Here is a 16035-nt window from a genome sequence, read left to right as displayed (position 1 = left end):
TGCCCTTCTGGTGAATCTAGTCAGCCTATCTAGAGGTCTTTGTTTTAGGAGGGTCAGCTGTTCCTCATCTAGTGGTAATCAGTTGTCGATATTCCTTTGGATAAGATTGGGGTCTGCTGTTCATTTTCCCGGTTCTATGCTGGGTTACTATCTAGGAGTCCCTTTGACCACCCTGACCAACAACGCAAAAGAAGGTATCTCCTATCTGTCATTGGTGCTTGTTATGTAACCTTTAGCTATGCATATGGACTCTTGAGAAGTTATATTGACCCCTTTAATCTTTGGTTATACTTTCCTTTTGGATGTTTAAGGCCGTACACTTGGCCCAGATAAACCAGTATATTTTTACTCTTAAGGTCATTTGAGGGATCACATGGGCTTGGGAGGAGCCCCTGGCTCCTTTCTTTTACCAGTTCCACCTATATGAAGATAAGTCAAGGGTCCTGCTCGACCATGGTTGGTTTCACATGGAAGCATGGAGGAAGTGATTCCTCTATGTTGACCCTCCTCTTTGAAGACTGGAAACTGGTTCAAGTCCATCTAGTGGGGTCTCCTTGGCCTCCTTGATCAAGAGGAGAGGTGACCCACCACAATTACAGGACATTTTGAGAGATGCTCATAGTCCCCTGGAACTAGCTGACCTAGAAGGGCAAGGAGCAAAAAGTGTCCTTTATGTCCCTCTGACCAAATTATTATAGGCCTCAAAGTATGGCTGTTAAATACTCAAGAAGGTTAGTTCCACCAGTCTGGTACTTTTAATTACCATGTGCTATGTAGATAAAGCTTGGCAAAAACCAAATGTTCTGAGATAAATCTTGTCTAGACATATATTTCTTGATCTGGTATGTATAATTTGGGCTAGGTATTGTTTATCTCTCACATTGTCTCACCCTCCATCATGGTTTTCCCACTTAAGGTGCCCCCACTTCCCCCCTTTCTCCCTTACTAATACCCTTCTCCTATGGTCCTACCTCTCTTGAGCTCCTTCTTTCCCTTTATCCCCTAGGTTCCTTGTATACCCTTCCCTCCCCCCTCCCTTAAACTAACCCAATTTTTATCCATAGCTCCGTTATTAAGGCCTGTTTCCTACTGTTCTTCTCTTTCAGTTCTTTCTTTTCCTTTACCTTTACCTTCGTTTCTGTTCTTTACTGCTTCCTGTGTTGATGGGGAGAATGGAGACCTTTGAAAAGCCATTGGTTATAGGAAAAAAAAAATGATTGGGAGTTAACTGTGAAGGGGAGCTGCAAAACGTTCTCATTGGCTAAGGTCTGGGCTAGGCCTGTTTCCTACTGTTCTTCTCTTTCAGTTCTTTCTTTTCCTTTACCTTTACCTTCGTTTCTGTTCTTTACTGCTTCCTGTGTTGATGGGGAGAATGGAGACCTTTGAAAAGCCATTGGTTATAGGAAAAAAAAAATGATTGGGAGTTAACTGTGAAGGGGAGCTGCAAAACGTTCTCATTGGCTAAGGTCTGGGCTTGTTCCGTCATGTCTTATCTTGTTTGGGCGTGGGTTTGGCATGGAGAAGCCCCTCTTGGTAGGATGTCTGTTGCTGGGCAAGACAGGTTGTCTGACCAGCTCAGAGAAGCATTAAAACATGCTTCCCTCTTCCCCATACCATACCTCTGTGCTGCCACCCAAGGCCAAGTGTACTTTTCTTTGGCTTCATTATTCTGAATATTGTGTTGGGTATTGGGTTTCTAGACACCAAGCCCTATTGTTTATCCACTTATCATTCATCCAACTATTAACTGAGTCTCTGCTCTGAACAGGGATGTTAACAGAACAAACTAAAGCCCCTGTCTGCATAGAGCTTATGTTGATGTGGTCTTCCCAGACCTCATGGGTGACCCAGGGCAACCATGTGGCCCCTCTGAGCCTTCACTTCCACATCTGTAATGTGGGGGTGGGACTATCCTGAGGATTTCCAGAGGCTACTCAGGGACGACCAGCAAACTGCCAGGGGGCTGGGTGGAGCATCATCTGAAGCAGGTACTAGTGTGGAGTTGGGGCCATACCAGCATGTAACAAAGTCCTTTCTTATGAACTAAGAGCCTCCTTATCAGTGTGTCTGTGGACTTCCCCAGTCCTAGGCTTCTCTCTTTCCTCTCCAGCTCCAGCCTTGGGTTCCCTTTGTTTGGTTCATGATCCCCTCTCCTGTCTGTTTTGTCCAACGGCCCTAACCTCCCCACTCCATGTATTTCTCCCATATTGAGGGAGGGACCCTAGAAGCAGGGCTGCTCCTGGCCTCACCCCATGTCTCCCACTCCACCTTTTAGAGGGGCCAGACCCAGGCTCCTGTGTGCCCCTGGCTACAGATTATCAGCTCTGACATCTAGTTCTTCTCACTGTAGCACTAGACTCACCTCCTTGGACAGCAGGCCACTCCCTACCCTGACTTCGTCCTGTAGGATTCCCTTCTCCTCTCACCCTGCTAGCCTAGCCTTCTTGTTACTCTCCAGCCTATGTGGGTCCTTTATCCACACAGTGGCCCCATGAGCCCTGCTCTGACAACTCTGCCCATCTCCTCTTCCTCCCTTGCTCCATGCACTCCAGCCACGCCCACCTTCATTTAACTCCCACAACCACCATGCTTGAACTATCAGAATTCAGCTTCTGGGTCCTTCCTGAAACTCCCCATCCCCATCTTTCTAGGTCTTACCTGACTCTACCATGGCACCCTATTGTCCTTTGTTGCTGTTATCAACTTGTGACTAAAAACTAATCATGCAGCTGTGTCTAAGGAATGTGACTATGTCACACTGTGGAGTGTGGCTAATGGGAGGTAAGGCTGGTATGGTGAGCACTCTCTCATTAAGATCTGTACCTATCCTGTGGGTTCGTCAGGGTGAGCCTCACATTTTTAGACTAATGACCTCAGGCTTAGACTTTGGGCAGGATAAGATTCCTTCAGACTCTTGAGGAATGAGTAGCCCTGAGGGCCTGAGACCTAAGCTCAACACTCATTGCTTTTTGCTTGGCTAGATGGTTGTTTAGTTGACTAACTGGTTGCATGGGTTCAGGAATTATTGACTGCATAATTGATTAGTTGACTGTTAATTGTTTGGTTGATTAGCTGACTGGTTAGGTTACTGTTGTCATTTTTAAATCTCTGTATGTTGTGGGTATCTGTGTGCATATGTACCTGGATTGTGTGTGTGTGTGTGTGTGTGTGTGTGTGTGTGTGAATGTGGGCTCATGTATTTCCCAGTGTGAATGTGGAGATCAAAGGTCAACTTCAAGTGTCACTCCTTCCACCTTAAGACAGGGTCTCTTGCTGTTCCCTGTTGTGTACACCAGGCTAGCTGGTGCACAGGCTTCTGGGGATTCTCCTGGCTCTGCCTCCCATCTTGCTATAGGACCACTGGGATTTCAGATGTACACTAGTATATCCAGCTTTATGTGGGTTCTAGGACTGAACTCAGGTTCTCACACTTGCCTGACAAACATTTTACCTACTGAGCCATTTTATGTTTTTTGAGATATGGTATCATTATGTAACTCTGGCTGATATCAAACTTCCAGAGACACCCCTGCCTTTGTCTCCTAAGAGCTAGAGTCACAGGGATATGCCGCCGTGCCTGGTTTATGCAGTGCTAAGGATAGAGCCCAGGGCTTCATGCATGCAAGGCAAGCACTCTGTTAACTGAGCTACATCCCTAGTGCCTAAACTTCCTTTTTTTTTTTTTGGTCTTTTTTAGACAGGGTCTCCCTCTTGCCCTAGCACTCGCTATGTAGACCAGGCTGGCCTCAATCTCAGAGAGCTCCTTCTGCCTCTGTCTCCCAAGTGCTGGGATTAAAGGTATGCACCACCATGCCTGGCTAGACTTTGTTTTTTTTTGTGGGTGTGTGGTCTTTTTGAGACAGGGTCTCCCTGTAGTCCCAGCTGTCCTGGAACTCACTATGTAGACCAGGCTGTCCTTGAACTCACAGAGATCCACCTGCCTCTGCCTCCCTAGTGCTGGGATTAAAGGCTTGCACCACCACGCCCGGCCCAACTTTGGTTCTTAATTATATGGATAGATGGGTGGGTATGTGGATGGATGAGTTTTATTATTTATCTGATTAATTTGCTGATGAATTCTCTGTTGGCTGGCAGGCTGACTGTGTCTCCCGATGGCACAGTTCTTAAGCTCTACCCTCCACTGGCTGAGTTGACCCCATCTGGGTCATCATACCTAATAACTTCTTTTCCCTGTCTTTCCAGGCACTCATCCGGCTGCCTCCCCACATTTCACAGTGTGATGAAGTCTTTCGGTTCTTTGAGGCCCGACCTGAGGATGTCAACCCTCCAAAGGAGTAAGTAATGACTCCTGACTCCCTTTGTGATTAGGAGATGTGGGCCAAAGCAGAGGCCACTGAGGAGACTGATGTGGGAACACAGTAGAGGGAGAGTTAACCATACTACCCAGCTACAGATGTGTCCAAGAAATGGACTGTTATTCCCAGAGCTCCTAATGCTGACAATTTCCCTTTATCCCAGACTACCAAATGAGGAGGTGTCTGTTCCTGAGGAGCAGGTGTTCCTCAAAAATCTTCCTAGTTCAGGGCTGTTAAAGAGCAGTTAAGATAACAGGAAATAGGAAGGTCATGCGGTACAGATGCCAGTTGGGGTTGGTGGTGATTGCTCAGCTGGATACAGAGCTAGGCTGCCTGTGCCACCCTGGTACTCTGGTGCTAAACAACCTGCTAAGTGGCCCAGTAATCTGGATGCTGCAGCAGACTTCATCTCAGCATAAAATAAGAACAGCTTTATCAATGACTTTATCTTCAGCATGTTACCATAGGCATTCAGTCTTGTTTACACAGTAGGAAACTGTGGCCATTGAGGTTGGAGTTTTCCCAATGTCAGATGGTTGAGGATGTAGCAGATGGACTTGAACCCAAGCCTCTGGTTCCTGGTGGTCCAAAACTGATGTTTTCATGCTCAGCGAGCAGTGGGGAACTTGGCAGGCTTTTCTCTTCTCTGGAGTCTGAATGTTCTGGCCTGGTGGTCCAGGTGGCCCACCCAGCTTCCCACCTATGACCAAAATCTATCATAACAACCAACTGCCTCCTCAGAGCAGTTCCCTTACCTGAAATCCCAAATATTAAGTTCTCAAAGGAGGGGGAAAGGAGAGGAAAAGCCAGCTTTCTCTCAGGAGCTGATGAAGAAAAGAGACTGGCTAGCCAGGAATGACTGTTGGGGAGGGAGAAGACTAGAGAGGATGTTGATTGCCTCCCTCTACAACTTTTGCTTTGAAGTCTCAAAGTACCAGAGTGGATGAGAGAGAAGCAGAGGGGCAAAGAAATTGTCTGGAACAGATGGGAGAAGCAGGGGGCAACCAGGTGATGAAGATAAGAGTGTGTGCGACGCAACTCATAGGGAACTATTCTCTACACTCTTTGTGAATGGCGCCCATGGAGATTGTAGAGTTCAAGCCTGTCTACCTATTCATGACACCTAGTCCAAATGGGCCTGTCTTTTTTTTTTTTACTGTGGTGTAAGACTAAGAGCCTGGAATGGTCTGGGATCTTTTTGCTTGTTCATTTTGGTTTGGTTTTTGAGACAGGGTTTCTCTGTAGCCCCAGCTGGTCTGGAACTATGTAGACCAGGCTGGCCTTGATCTCACAGAGATCTGCCTGCCTCTGTCTGTGCTCATTAAGGAAGGAAGAAGCACTACACAGCTCAGACAATCTCCAGACCTGGCTAAGGTCTTCTCTATCTATAGCTAGGAAACAAGCAAATAATGGGAACTATCAGACACTCATCAGTGCCTAGATTCACAAGGTTACATGTGAAAGCCACAGAGTGCGAGGTCTTGAGGTCACGTGCACTCTGTTGCTTTTGAGACAGATCACCTGTGTGGCTTCCCCACATCCCCTTTTACTCCTCCATAAGTGGGCATGGTAGTAGAGGATCCCTGCCCTTGCTGCCTCCACAGGGTTCAGTGAAACTCAGCAATAAGAAGTGAAAGAGAGGCCAGTGAGATGGCTCAGCAGATACAGGTGCCTACCACCAAGTCTGATGACCTGAGTTCCATCCCCATGCCCTATATGGTGGAAGGAGAGAATGACTCACACATGTTGTGACACATACATACACATACACACATACAAAATTAATTTAAAAAACTTTTTTATGTGTATGAGTATTTGTCTGCATGTATGTAAGTGCACCACATGCATGCAGTGCCCATGAAGGTCAGAAGAGGGTGTTGGATCCTCTGGAACCAGAGTTACAGATGGTTGTTAGCCACCATATATATGGGTGTTGAAAATCGAATTCTGGTCCTCTATAAGAATAGCCAGCCTCTTTTTTTTTCTTCAAGTGAACGAGGCTTGTACCCAGAGAGTATAGATTCTTACTGCATTTGATAGATATGGAAGCAGGCTACATCTCCATCTCCAGGTCCCAAGTACAACCACACTTTCTACCTCTCCAGGTTGCCTCGCTATTGAGGACTGTGTAGTCCTGGGCTTCTGCCTCCTCCATCCTCCCCACCCTGTGCTCCTGCCTCTTCCTCCATCACTCTCCAGGGCAGTCATGGACTGCCAGGGCTTCTCTGCACCTGGTATTGCTTCTCCCTAGCTTAATGGCCTTTCCTCCTCCCATAATGGCAGAGGGGTGCTTCTCCTCCTGGGTGGGAATGCCATGATGCCATGATCGGGTGCCCCGTAGTGGAACAGGAGAGCACTGATCTTTGAAGCAGCTGGTGATAGCCAGCTTTATCTGCCCCGCCCCCAAGTCAGCCAAATCAATGGGCCCTATTTCATGTGGCTCTATGCACTAATGCTCTGCAATAGACTAGCCTTGTGCCCACCTGAAGAAGACCCCAAGGAATGGTAGAACTCACAAAACAGTCCCCTATTTGTGTGTTGCCCAGGTAGTGAGGGGTGACCATTTAGGATGACGCTCTGGGTCCATCACTGTCACTTAAGGCTCTTCAACCTTTGACCATTTGTGCAGCTTCTGGGATTCTGTTTTCCAGTTTCTAGAGCACACTAGTGCTGTATGTGTGGCGGAAGGCCAGAGTCATTTGAGATAACCCAGCCAGTGCTATTGATACATGGAAAGTGCTCAGACTTTTGTCTGCAGAAGTCTGAAGATAGAATGGACTGTCACCCTTGCAGAGCACAATCTAGCTCTTGCTGGAACAAGTTGGAAAGCATTTGGCCTTTAAGTTGCCATGGCAACAGGAGCTAGCTGCCTCTTTCTTGACGAGGTACTGGTCATCTCAGCCAGACCACCACCATTGATCTGCCAAAGTGGTGGATCTGAGAACAGGAATCCCAAGAAGTATGGCAGGTTGTGAGCAGAGTTCAAAAGGTATCCTCCTCCCTTGGTCCTGACCAGTCTCTGCACTGCCTCTAGGATCCCTCCTCCCTTCCCAAGGAGAGACCCATTTTCCACTTTGTGTGCTCACTGTGAAAGAGCCCAGGCCTTGTATATGACCCTGGGCTGACTGCCCGATGATCTATCAGCCAAATGGCTGCCTCCCGAGGGCCCCCCGGGGGGGGGGGGGGGCGGGAGGCGGCTCTGCTTGCACCTTCCTAGGCCACTGTTCATGCCACACCCCCCATTCTGAAACATAAGCATAGATCGAATAACAGAATATTTTGACTTCCAGTGACTCTGGAGTGAGTTAGCAAATTATCAGAGCCTGGATATTATCAGAGCATTGGAATTTTGTAGATAACCCGACCTCTTTTAAGTGCTGCTATGGGGGGCTCTTGAGATATGCGGTTAGGGTAGGAGGACTGTCTTACTTTGCCATCCTCCAGGGAAGATGGGGTTTGGACATCCCAGACTGAGAGGAGGTGGGCAGTAGCCCTCGGTTTCGACCCCTTTGCTGGCCACTGTGGTGGTCGGCAGTTGTTCTTCAAGACCAGTGGCACAGAACAGCCATGATGGTATCATCTCATGTGACCATCAGGAAGGTTGCTCTGAGGGCCCCCCCCGCCCCCTGCTCTGACTATGAACAGTCTGGCCCATGTGCATTGCTGCATCATGGGGAGCAGAACTGAGCTCTTCTCTGGGCCCCTGGCAGGCACCTCAACTCCCAACATTCTTGTAGATTAATTTCTTTGCATGGCACCCTCCATCTACCCCCTCAGAAAATCCTGCAGGCACTTCCTGCAGTGTAACTCCACACTTGGACCAAGTCTAGGCACTTCCCTGCCTGCCCTCCTCCACTAGCCCATTTCCTGCCCTTTCCCCACCCACTAGGACTAGCCCATCATCATCCCTTCTGTGGATCATGGCCTCCTGTGTGGATTCCCACTTCTCATCAGCTCTCTGTGATCAGATCGTGTCACTCCCCTGTTCTAGTCTTCCTGTCATTCAGAATCCAAGCCTGTCACCTCCCTCTGATCATATCCTTCCTCTGATCACATCCATGGTCCTCCCTACTTGTTCAGCTCCAGCAATGTGGGGATGTGTGCTGCTCTTGAACCTACCAGCCATTGCTTCTCCACTTGGGGGATTTGTGCTGCTGCTTCCCTGGGTCTGGGACACTCAAGCCCTGCCTCGGCCTAATTGCATACCTCCTTCTAATCTTTCCTCAGATAGCTTCTCAAGGACAGCCTTGCCTCCTGCTTTAAATCCCCCAGCACTTTCTCACCCTTCCGGGCTTCCTCTTTCTTAGAACTTATCACAGTGTCACTTGTGACCTATTTACTGACTGCTGTGATCACTGTGTGAGTAGCCCCCAAAGCTCATATATTGAAAACTGTATTATCTAATGCAGTAGTATTAAGAGCCAGGGACCAGGCACAGCAAGATGGCTCAGGAGGTAAAGGTGCTTGCCTCCAATCGTGATGATCTGAGTTCAATCCCCAGAGTTCAAATAACGGAAGGAAAGAACTGACTCCTATAAGTTGCCCTCTGACCTCCACATGCACACTGGCATACCCTTCCCCCAAATAAATAAAGGTAAAAAAAAATTTTTTTAAAGACAGGGCCTTTGGGTAGTAATGAAGTCTTGAGGGCTCTGCCCTCCTAAATGGTTAGTGAGTACCCTTATAAAAGAGGCTACAGTGAGTCCCCTCGGCCCTCCTACCATGTAAGGACACTACTAGAATGTACCATCTATGAGAACAGGCCTGCCCTGGCCACCTCATCTGCTGGCATCTTCCTCTTGGATTTCCTACCTTTCCAAACAGACCACAGTGAATTTCTGTTACTAATAAATCACCTGGTATAAGCTATTTTGTTACAGCAGTGAGAAGACTGATGTTTGCTGTGTTTACTGTTGGTTCCTCCCTCTGCACAGCCTCCAGGAGAGTAGACCTTTGACCTGTTCTGCTTATAGCTGACTCTCCAGCACCCAGGACAGTGACTGGTGTTGTTTAGTCTTTAGTATATATAGTGGTCAGTATGGCTGTGATGTGGTTTTACCAAAGAGAATGAGGCTCAGAGAGATGAAGTAGCTCACCTAAGGTCATCTAGATGGAAAGTGGCAGGGCTAAGTTCTGAACCCATGTAAGCTGGCTCCAGATGTACAGTTTTAATATTTATTATTATTGTTTATGATTATTATTTTGGTCTTTTTTTGAGACAGGGTCTCCCTGGAGCCCCAGCTGGCCTAGAAGTCACTATGTAAACCAGACTGACCTTGAGCTCACAGGAATCCACCTGCCTCTGCCTCCAGAGTGCTGGGATTAAAGGCATGTGCCACCATGCCCAGGCTTGTTTATTATTTTTATTTTAAATGTATGAGTGTATTGCCTGCATGTATGTAAATGTGCCCATGTTGTGCAGTGCCCACATAGGTCAGAAGAGGGCATCAGATCCCCTGGAACTGGAGTTACAGATGGTTGTTAACCACCATGTGAGTGCTGGGAACCAAACCCAGGTCCTCTGCAAGAGCAGCCAGTGCTCTTAACTGCTGAGCCATTTCTCCAGCCCCCAGATGTACAACTTTAACCACAACTTTGGCCATCTCTTAACTGATGCCTCCTAAGGCTTTGTAACCTCCCTAGCAGAACACCCCAGCCAGGGGTTTTGTTGTTTGATTTCCTTTTGAGTGCAGTGTGTGTGCTCGTCCATTTGACCTATTACAACAGAATACTGGGGCTGGGGGTGTAAGTCAGTGGTAGAGAGCTTGCCTAGCATGCAGGAGGTGCTAGGCTCAATCCCCAATACCCCAAAACAATATCATAGCCTGGGTGACTTATAAACCACAGAATTTCATTTCTCACAGCTCTGGAGGCTGGGAGTCCCAGATCAAAGTACTAGCAGATTCAGTATTGGGTGAGAATACTTTCTGCTTAATAGACAACTGTTTTTATTCTGCATCCTCCCAGAGTGGAATCCCTCCAGATTAACTCTCTAGGATCTCATAAAGACATTGATTCCTGCCATGAGGGCTCTCTCTCATGGCCTAATCGCCTCCAAAGGCCCTACCTCCTAATGCTGTCATATTGAGTCTGACCAGAAACACAAACATTCCTATGTATCCTTGGAAAGCTAGTATATAAAAAGTTATGTGTGAGCCAGGTGTGATAGTGCATACCTTTGATCCCAACACTCAGGAGGCAGAGACAGGAGGATCTTTATGAGTTTGAGGCCAGCCTGGTCTGCATAGAGACCAGGACAGAGCTTTAGTTAGACCCTGTCTCAAAAAAAGAAAAAAAAATTTAAAGTGTGTGTGTATGTGTGTGTATACACATATGTACATGTTTATGATTTTGTGTGAACAATCCTGATAGGAAAGGAGGACAGCATAAAGAGAAAGAGGTTTCTGTCTGTCTTACTGGCCTCTTCCTGTGTACCCCACACAATATTATACCTCAGACCACCTGATGATTCTTGAATCCTACTTAGCAAATGGTCAAGCCAAAGCCCCAGGCTATACAGGCAAGAAGTAGAGGGACAGATCTTGAATCCATGTTTGTCACCTCAGAAGCCTAAGAGCAGCCCTCTATCAAGCCCCTTCTCCCTGGGCCAGGCCCTTTGCCTTGTCATCATAAGGTCAGTGGGCAAGAAATGTTGGTGATAGGACTTCTTTGTCTGTGTGGACTCTGGAGGGACCATGTTGGTACCTGGGGGTGAGGAAAGCCTTGAAATAAAGAGCCACCCTTGGTCAGGGCTGAGGATGTTAATTGCTAGAGTGCTTGTCTAGCATGCATGAATCACTGGGTTTGATCCCCCCTCCCCAGTACTACATAAAATAGCATGGGGAGGCACACCTGTAATCTCAGCTTTCAAGAGAATCATCCTCAGCTACAGAGAAAGTTTGAGGACTGCCTGAGCTACATGAGACCCTGTCTCAAATAAATAAATTGATGGAGCAGCAAGGTGGTTCAGCTGGTAAAGGCCCTTGCTGCCAAGCCTGGAACCCTGGGACCCATGTGGTAGAAGGAGAGAATGGAGTCTCTCAAGTTGTCCTCTGGCTTCCACATATGCACCATGGCAGTGCCTGCACATACATACATACATGTATACATACATACATAAATATATATTATAATCATCTAAAATTATATTGATATAATTAATATAAACCTAAATTTAAAATTAATTTAAAAATATATATTAATTTAAAAACCATCCTTGAAGCGGGAATTCAGTACAGGACCGATCCCAGGACAGCTGAAAGTTTGTTCTGACAACCAAGATGAAACTAGCCAGATGTACCCCCACACCATTACCCATAAGCATGGTTCACTTGTCCAGCACAATGCTCTGAGACCACTTACACTAACTCCACACCCTTCGAGTCCATCTGTTTGAGCATCTAAGAACCCTCTGCTTGGCTTCTGGCCTGAGGAGCCAAGAGTCACCTGCCTTGATTTCTGTAGGTGTAGGGGACCCTCAAGCAGTGAGGATCCTGTGCTTTGACCAGCCACCCCCCCCAAGATGTGGCTGCTCCAAAGTGGTGTCTGTGATGGCAAATGGGAGCTGACCTGGCAGAATCTTATCATGTGACCCAGAAGTTGCCTCTTTCTGTTTAGTGGTACATGTTCACCCAATGGAAACAGTGAGTATGGAAATTCTGTAAGGGAACCAGAGCTTCCCACACCCCTAAAAGGATGTGTGTTCTCTCTGGAGACAGATTAGCGATGAAACCATTGCATCTTGGCCCATTGTTCTTGGCCTGCAGTTGTTCCCCACCCCCCTTGCTCCAATGCTCCTCTACCATCAGCAGCCCCCCTGCTCCTGGCCAGTTGGAACCACATCCTCCCCAGCCCTCTGCCTTGGGAGTGGCACTGGCCATCTATGTCTGCATTTAGGATCTGGTTAGAGTCTCCCCACCACTGGGCCTATGTCTCTGCACCCCAAGACCTCATGCTGCTTGGCCAACTGGGCCAAAACAAAATCAGGTCATTGAACAGGGCAAAGTACTGAGCTGTACCCCCACCAGGGCTGCTCCCAACCCTTCTGGTGGTAGGGGTCTGGGTTCAGAGACTAGCTCTGTCCCTTCTCTCACAGGAGTTGCACAGCTCATCTGTGCCTCAGTTTCCTTATTTGTAGAATAGGGATAGTAACAGTTCTTCCCTCCGAGGACTATTGTAAGGGTGGCACCTTGGGACATAGACTGTGCCTGAGCAAATCCAGCACCCAGGGAGCACTGCCCAAGGCCCCTGTTGGCTGTCCTTACCATCACAGCAGTGGAGGGGATAGGCACAGCAGCAAGAAGCATTATAGCACCTTCCTCATCTACCCACCCCAGGGAGAGGCATGCCTACTGTGTTTGCAGCCACAGGCCTGGTCACAAGTACATTTGATGTTCCTCCATCCCAGACAGGAAACAGGCTGGTCAGCTGTGTCATTCAGTATGAAGCTTGCAGCCAGTGACTGCCTCTTAGACACAGCCCCAGGGCCACAGGGTGGTTTTCTCCAGCTTCCTGCTTTGTCCTCTGAGCTCTGGGCCCAGACCTGTCCCCTCATCTCATTCCTCCCTGCCCAGCCTACCAGGATCCTGATGAAATTCTTGAAATTGCATAAGATGGGCAGAGGCCTGCTAAACTAGTTTTTTATTCTTCAGCCCCAGGGCCACAGAGCCCTCTGTTGTGACCCAAAACAATGACCCAATGTTCAGAGACCTGAGGTGGGAGGTGGTGGGATCTAGACAGATCACAACCATCTTGCCCCAGCCTGCCTAGAGGGCCAACTTTCCTCTGGCTCAAGTGGCCTCAGTGTTGCTGGAAAGCCCCTACCCCAGTCCCTCTTGTTCTCCATGAGGCAGAGTCCACCCTCAGCACCCCTGCCACCCACCCCAACATCCCTGTGCCAGCCCTGCACTTGGAACACAGGAAACAGGCATGTAGGGAGGCAGTCTTAGGAAGTGGCCCAGTGGAGCCAGAGCACTGGGTATGGGGACAGGGACAGGCTTGCCCAGGGAACCAAAGCGCCTACCTGGGAGATAGGAATGAGGCTTTCCAGGGAAGGAGATGTAGGACAGAAGCTTGGGAGTTTGCAGAAAAGCTTACTGCAGATGGGTCCAACCTCCTCCCATTTCCCTCTCAGACATGGTAGTCCATCCAGGACCAGCTGATAAAACGAGGAAGTTCTGGAAGGAGACAGGAAAATTGCTATACTTCCCATGGGAAAAGAAGGTCAGGAACAGAAGGGACTACCAGTCTTGTCTTGGACCCAGCAGGAGGACAGGTTAATGCCTGGTTCCACTGAGAGGTAAGGATAGCTCTTCCAGGAGTCCCCACATTCTTTAGCCCAGTGGAACTTCAGGTCTGGCTTTTTTGCAAGACAGGGAGTCAGCTTACCTGTGTGTAGCTGCTGGCATCTTGGGTTAGAGTCCAGGCTGCACCATTGCTGATAGAAGGACCTTAATGATAATGGCTTGATGGCATGGCCTTCCCTGCCCCGTAAGTTGCACAGCCGTAGCTTGAACTGGTGAGTGATGTAAGCCCATGTGCGGAGCACGTCACAGGTGCTTACCTCACTCCCCTTCCCCTCCTTCTCTTGGGAGGCAAATGGAAGATGGTGGGGAAAGCCATAAAGAGTCTCTCCTGCAGGTTTTTTTTTTTTCACTCAGCGGTATTTATTGAGCACCTACTAAGTGCCAGGGATGACACAGGCCAATAAACTTGAGATTCGAGGCTACCATTAGGAAGAAGTCTTACACTGAGTTAAATTGCATAGGTAAGGGTCAGAACAGCCAGCTCCACTGTGACCTTGAATAAGTTACTTCTCCTCTTCAAACCTCAGTTTCCTCATTCTGTACTCGGAGCCAAAGGTACTCCCACCATCATATACAGATGGGGAAACTGAACTGCGAAGGGAATGGAACTGGTCTAGTTATAGGTATGTATGGAAGTGTATCTCACATCTCGCAGAGCACTCAGTTCCAGAATCTTCCCCTGGGCTGCTGCTGACTGGGATATGGCTGCCCCACCAGGTAGCCTGCTGGCCTTGTGGCTTAGGAATTGGGGTAAACAGCCAGCCCCACTCTATCTCTTGACTGAATCTTGGCCAGACCTTCATCCAGGCAGCTCTATTCATCTGTCATTGACCATCTGGCCAGGGATGTGGGCCATACTCTCCTTCCAGTAACCCACTCCTGCCACTGGCCACTGCCTCTTCATAGTAATGGGTGAGAGAGCCAGCTGGACCCAGGGGCTATGAGTCTGAGAGAGATTGGTGGAGGACAGACACAGAACAATGTAAGTGAACTCTGCCCACCCCACCTCTGCCATGGCCCCTTCAACTTGGGTGAGCATGTGGTAGGATGTTGCCTACAAGAAGTATCTCTAACCCACTTGAGAGTATGTCACACTGGAGAACAGGGGCCTGCTGCTTGTCATGCTGGGTGAGCAAGCTGGAGGGAAAAGGACTCAAAAATTCCTGTCTGGCTTTGACAACAGAAAAGGCCAGTGAGGGCCTGGTACAGAGAAAGAAGATTGTTCTCAGGGCCAACACAGAGCCTCCCCAAAACAGGCGGGGGAGTCCTGGTACAGGGGTGACCTTAGGCCCTTCTTATTTTCCTAGGTTATGCTTTCTGTACTCCCTTGAGGCTCAACCCTCGGAGGAATCAGGAGGTATGGGTACCTGTGGCCGCTATAAACAGCCTGTCTCATGCCTGAGGCCCAAGTGCCCCTAGCATTCCCGGCTGAGCGGGAGAGCCCCTTTCTCTGCAGAGTCCAAGGCTTCATTCCTGATGTTTCTGGACGTCCTCTATGTACTGGATGGTGGCCCTTTGGGGGCAGTCTGAGTGAGGCAAAGCTGAACTTGAAGCTGGGTCTCTGACACCAAGCACGAGGCTCTCCATCAGTTGACCATTTACCATGTGAGGCAGACATACAGCTGTCTGGTGTACAGCTCAGCCCCCACCTTGGAAACTCACAGTGTCAGGGAGGATAGCACATAGAAGGGATGGGCTTGGCCTGTGGAAGGCACCAAAGTATCATAGGTGCTTGCTGGAACCTTGGCTCTTCCTCTACCCACATAGTGCCTAAGTATTGTTTAAAACCCCAAAGCCTCTGCTGATTGCCTACAGCTGTGACAGCTGCTGACCTGTGGGGAGGGGTGAAGTGGAACAAGTCACTGTTTAGAGACAAGGCCATGCACAACAGGCCAGGTGGTCAGGGGCTTCAGTGAGGAGGGAACATTCAAGCTGAGACTGAGGCAGAGCACGTTATTCAAGACTGATGCAGGCACCCAGGCCAGGAGTCCCTAAGACTGCAGCAAATCTTAGGAAAGAAATTCTGTCTCTAAGGAAGGAGTTAGGAGGTACTCTGAGAAGAGATATGTGCAAGGCTGTTACTAGCCACATCAACACTTCAGCATCAGGTGAAACAATAGAATCTGGGGGTCCCTGGGTTCCCCCTAACTCTGACATTCTTTGGTTTTGTCAAGACTAGTGGGCTATTTGCAGTGGTCCAGGTATGTAACAACTTGAGTGGGATTGATGGCTATGGGAAACGGAAACATTAATAGACACGATCTTGGGGCAAGGGACAAGCATTATGGAAATAATATGATCTCTTCCCCTTTGCAGCCTGTAAGGCACTTAGGTTGATTGACTGCACCATGAAACTTTGGGATGCTCAGTTCAGATCTATGTGTGTCTTGCTCCATCTGGTGGTAAAACTGGAT

The 16035-nt window shown here is 48.5% G+C and overlaps 1 protein-coding gene across 2 annotated transcripts in view; it reads left to right on the top strand.

Annotated features, from left to right (window-relative positions):
* Sh3pxd2a (SH3 and PX domains 2A) overlaps positions 1 to 16035 on the top strand; it is a 240031-nt gene that overhangs the window by 121654 nt on the left and 102342 nt on the right. For both annotated transcript variants that reach the window (XM_008845692.3, XM_029569679.1), the window contains exon 5: positions 4204 to 4295. In XM_008845692.3, coding sequence (XP_008843914.2) covers positions 4204 to 4295 — 92 coding nt within the window. The remainder of the gene's footprint in view (positions 1 to 4203; positions 4296 to 16035) is intronic.

Source organism: Nannospalax galili, unplaced genomic scaffold (genome assembly GCF_000622305.1).
Source record: "Nannospalax galili isolate Female #2095 unplaced genomic scaffold, S.galili_v1.0 scaffold161, whole genome shotgun sequence".
NCBI lineage: Eukaryota > Metazoa > Chordata > Mammalia > Rodentia > Spalacidae > Nannospalax > Nannospalax galili.
Note: the sequence above shows the minus strand (reverse complement) of the source record. Positions and strands in the feature narration are given on the sequence as shown.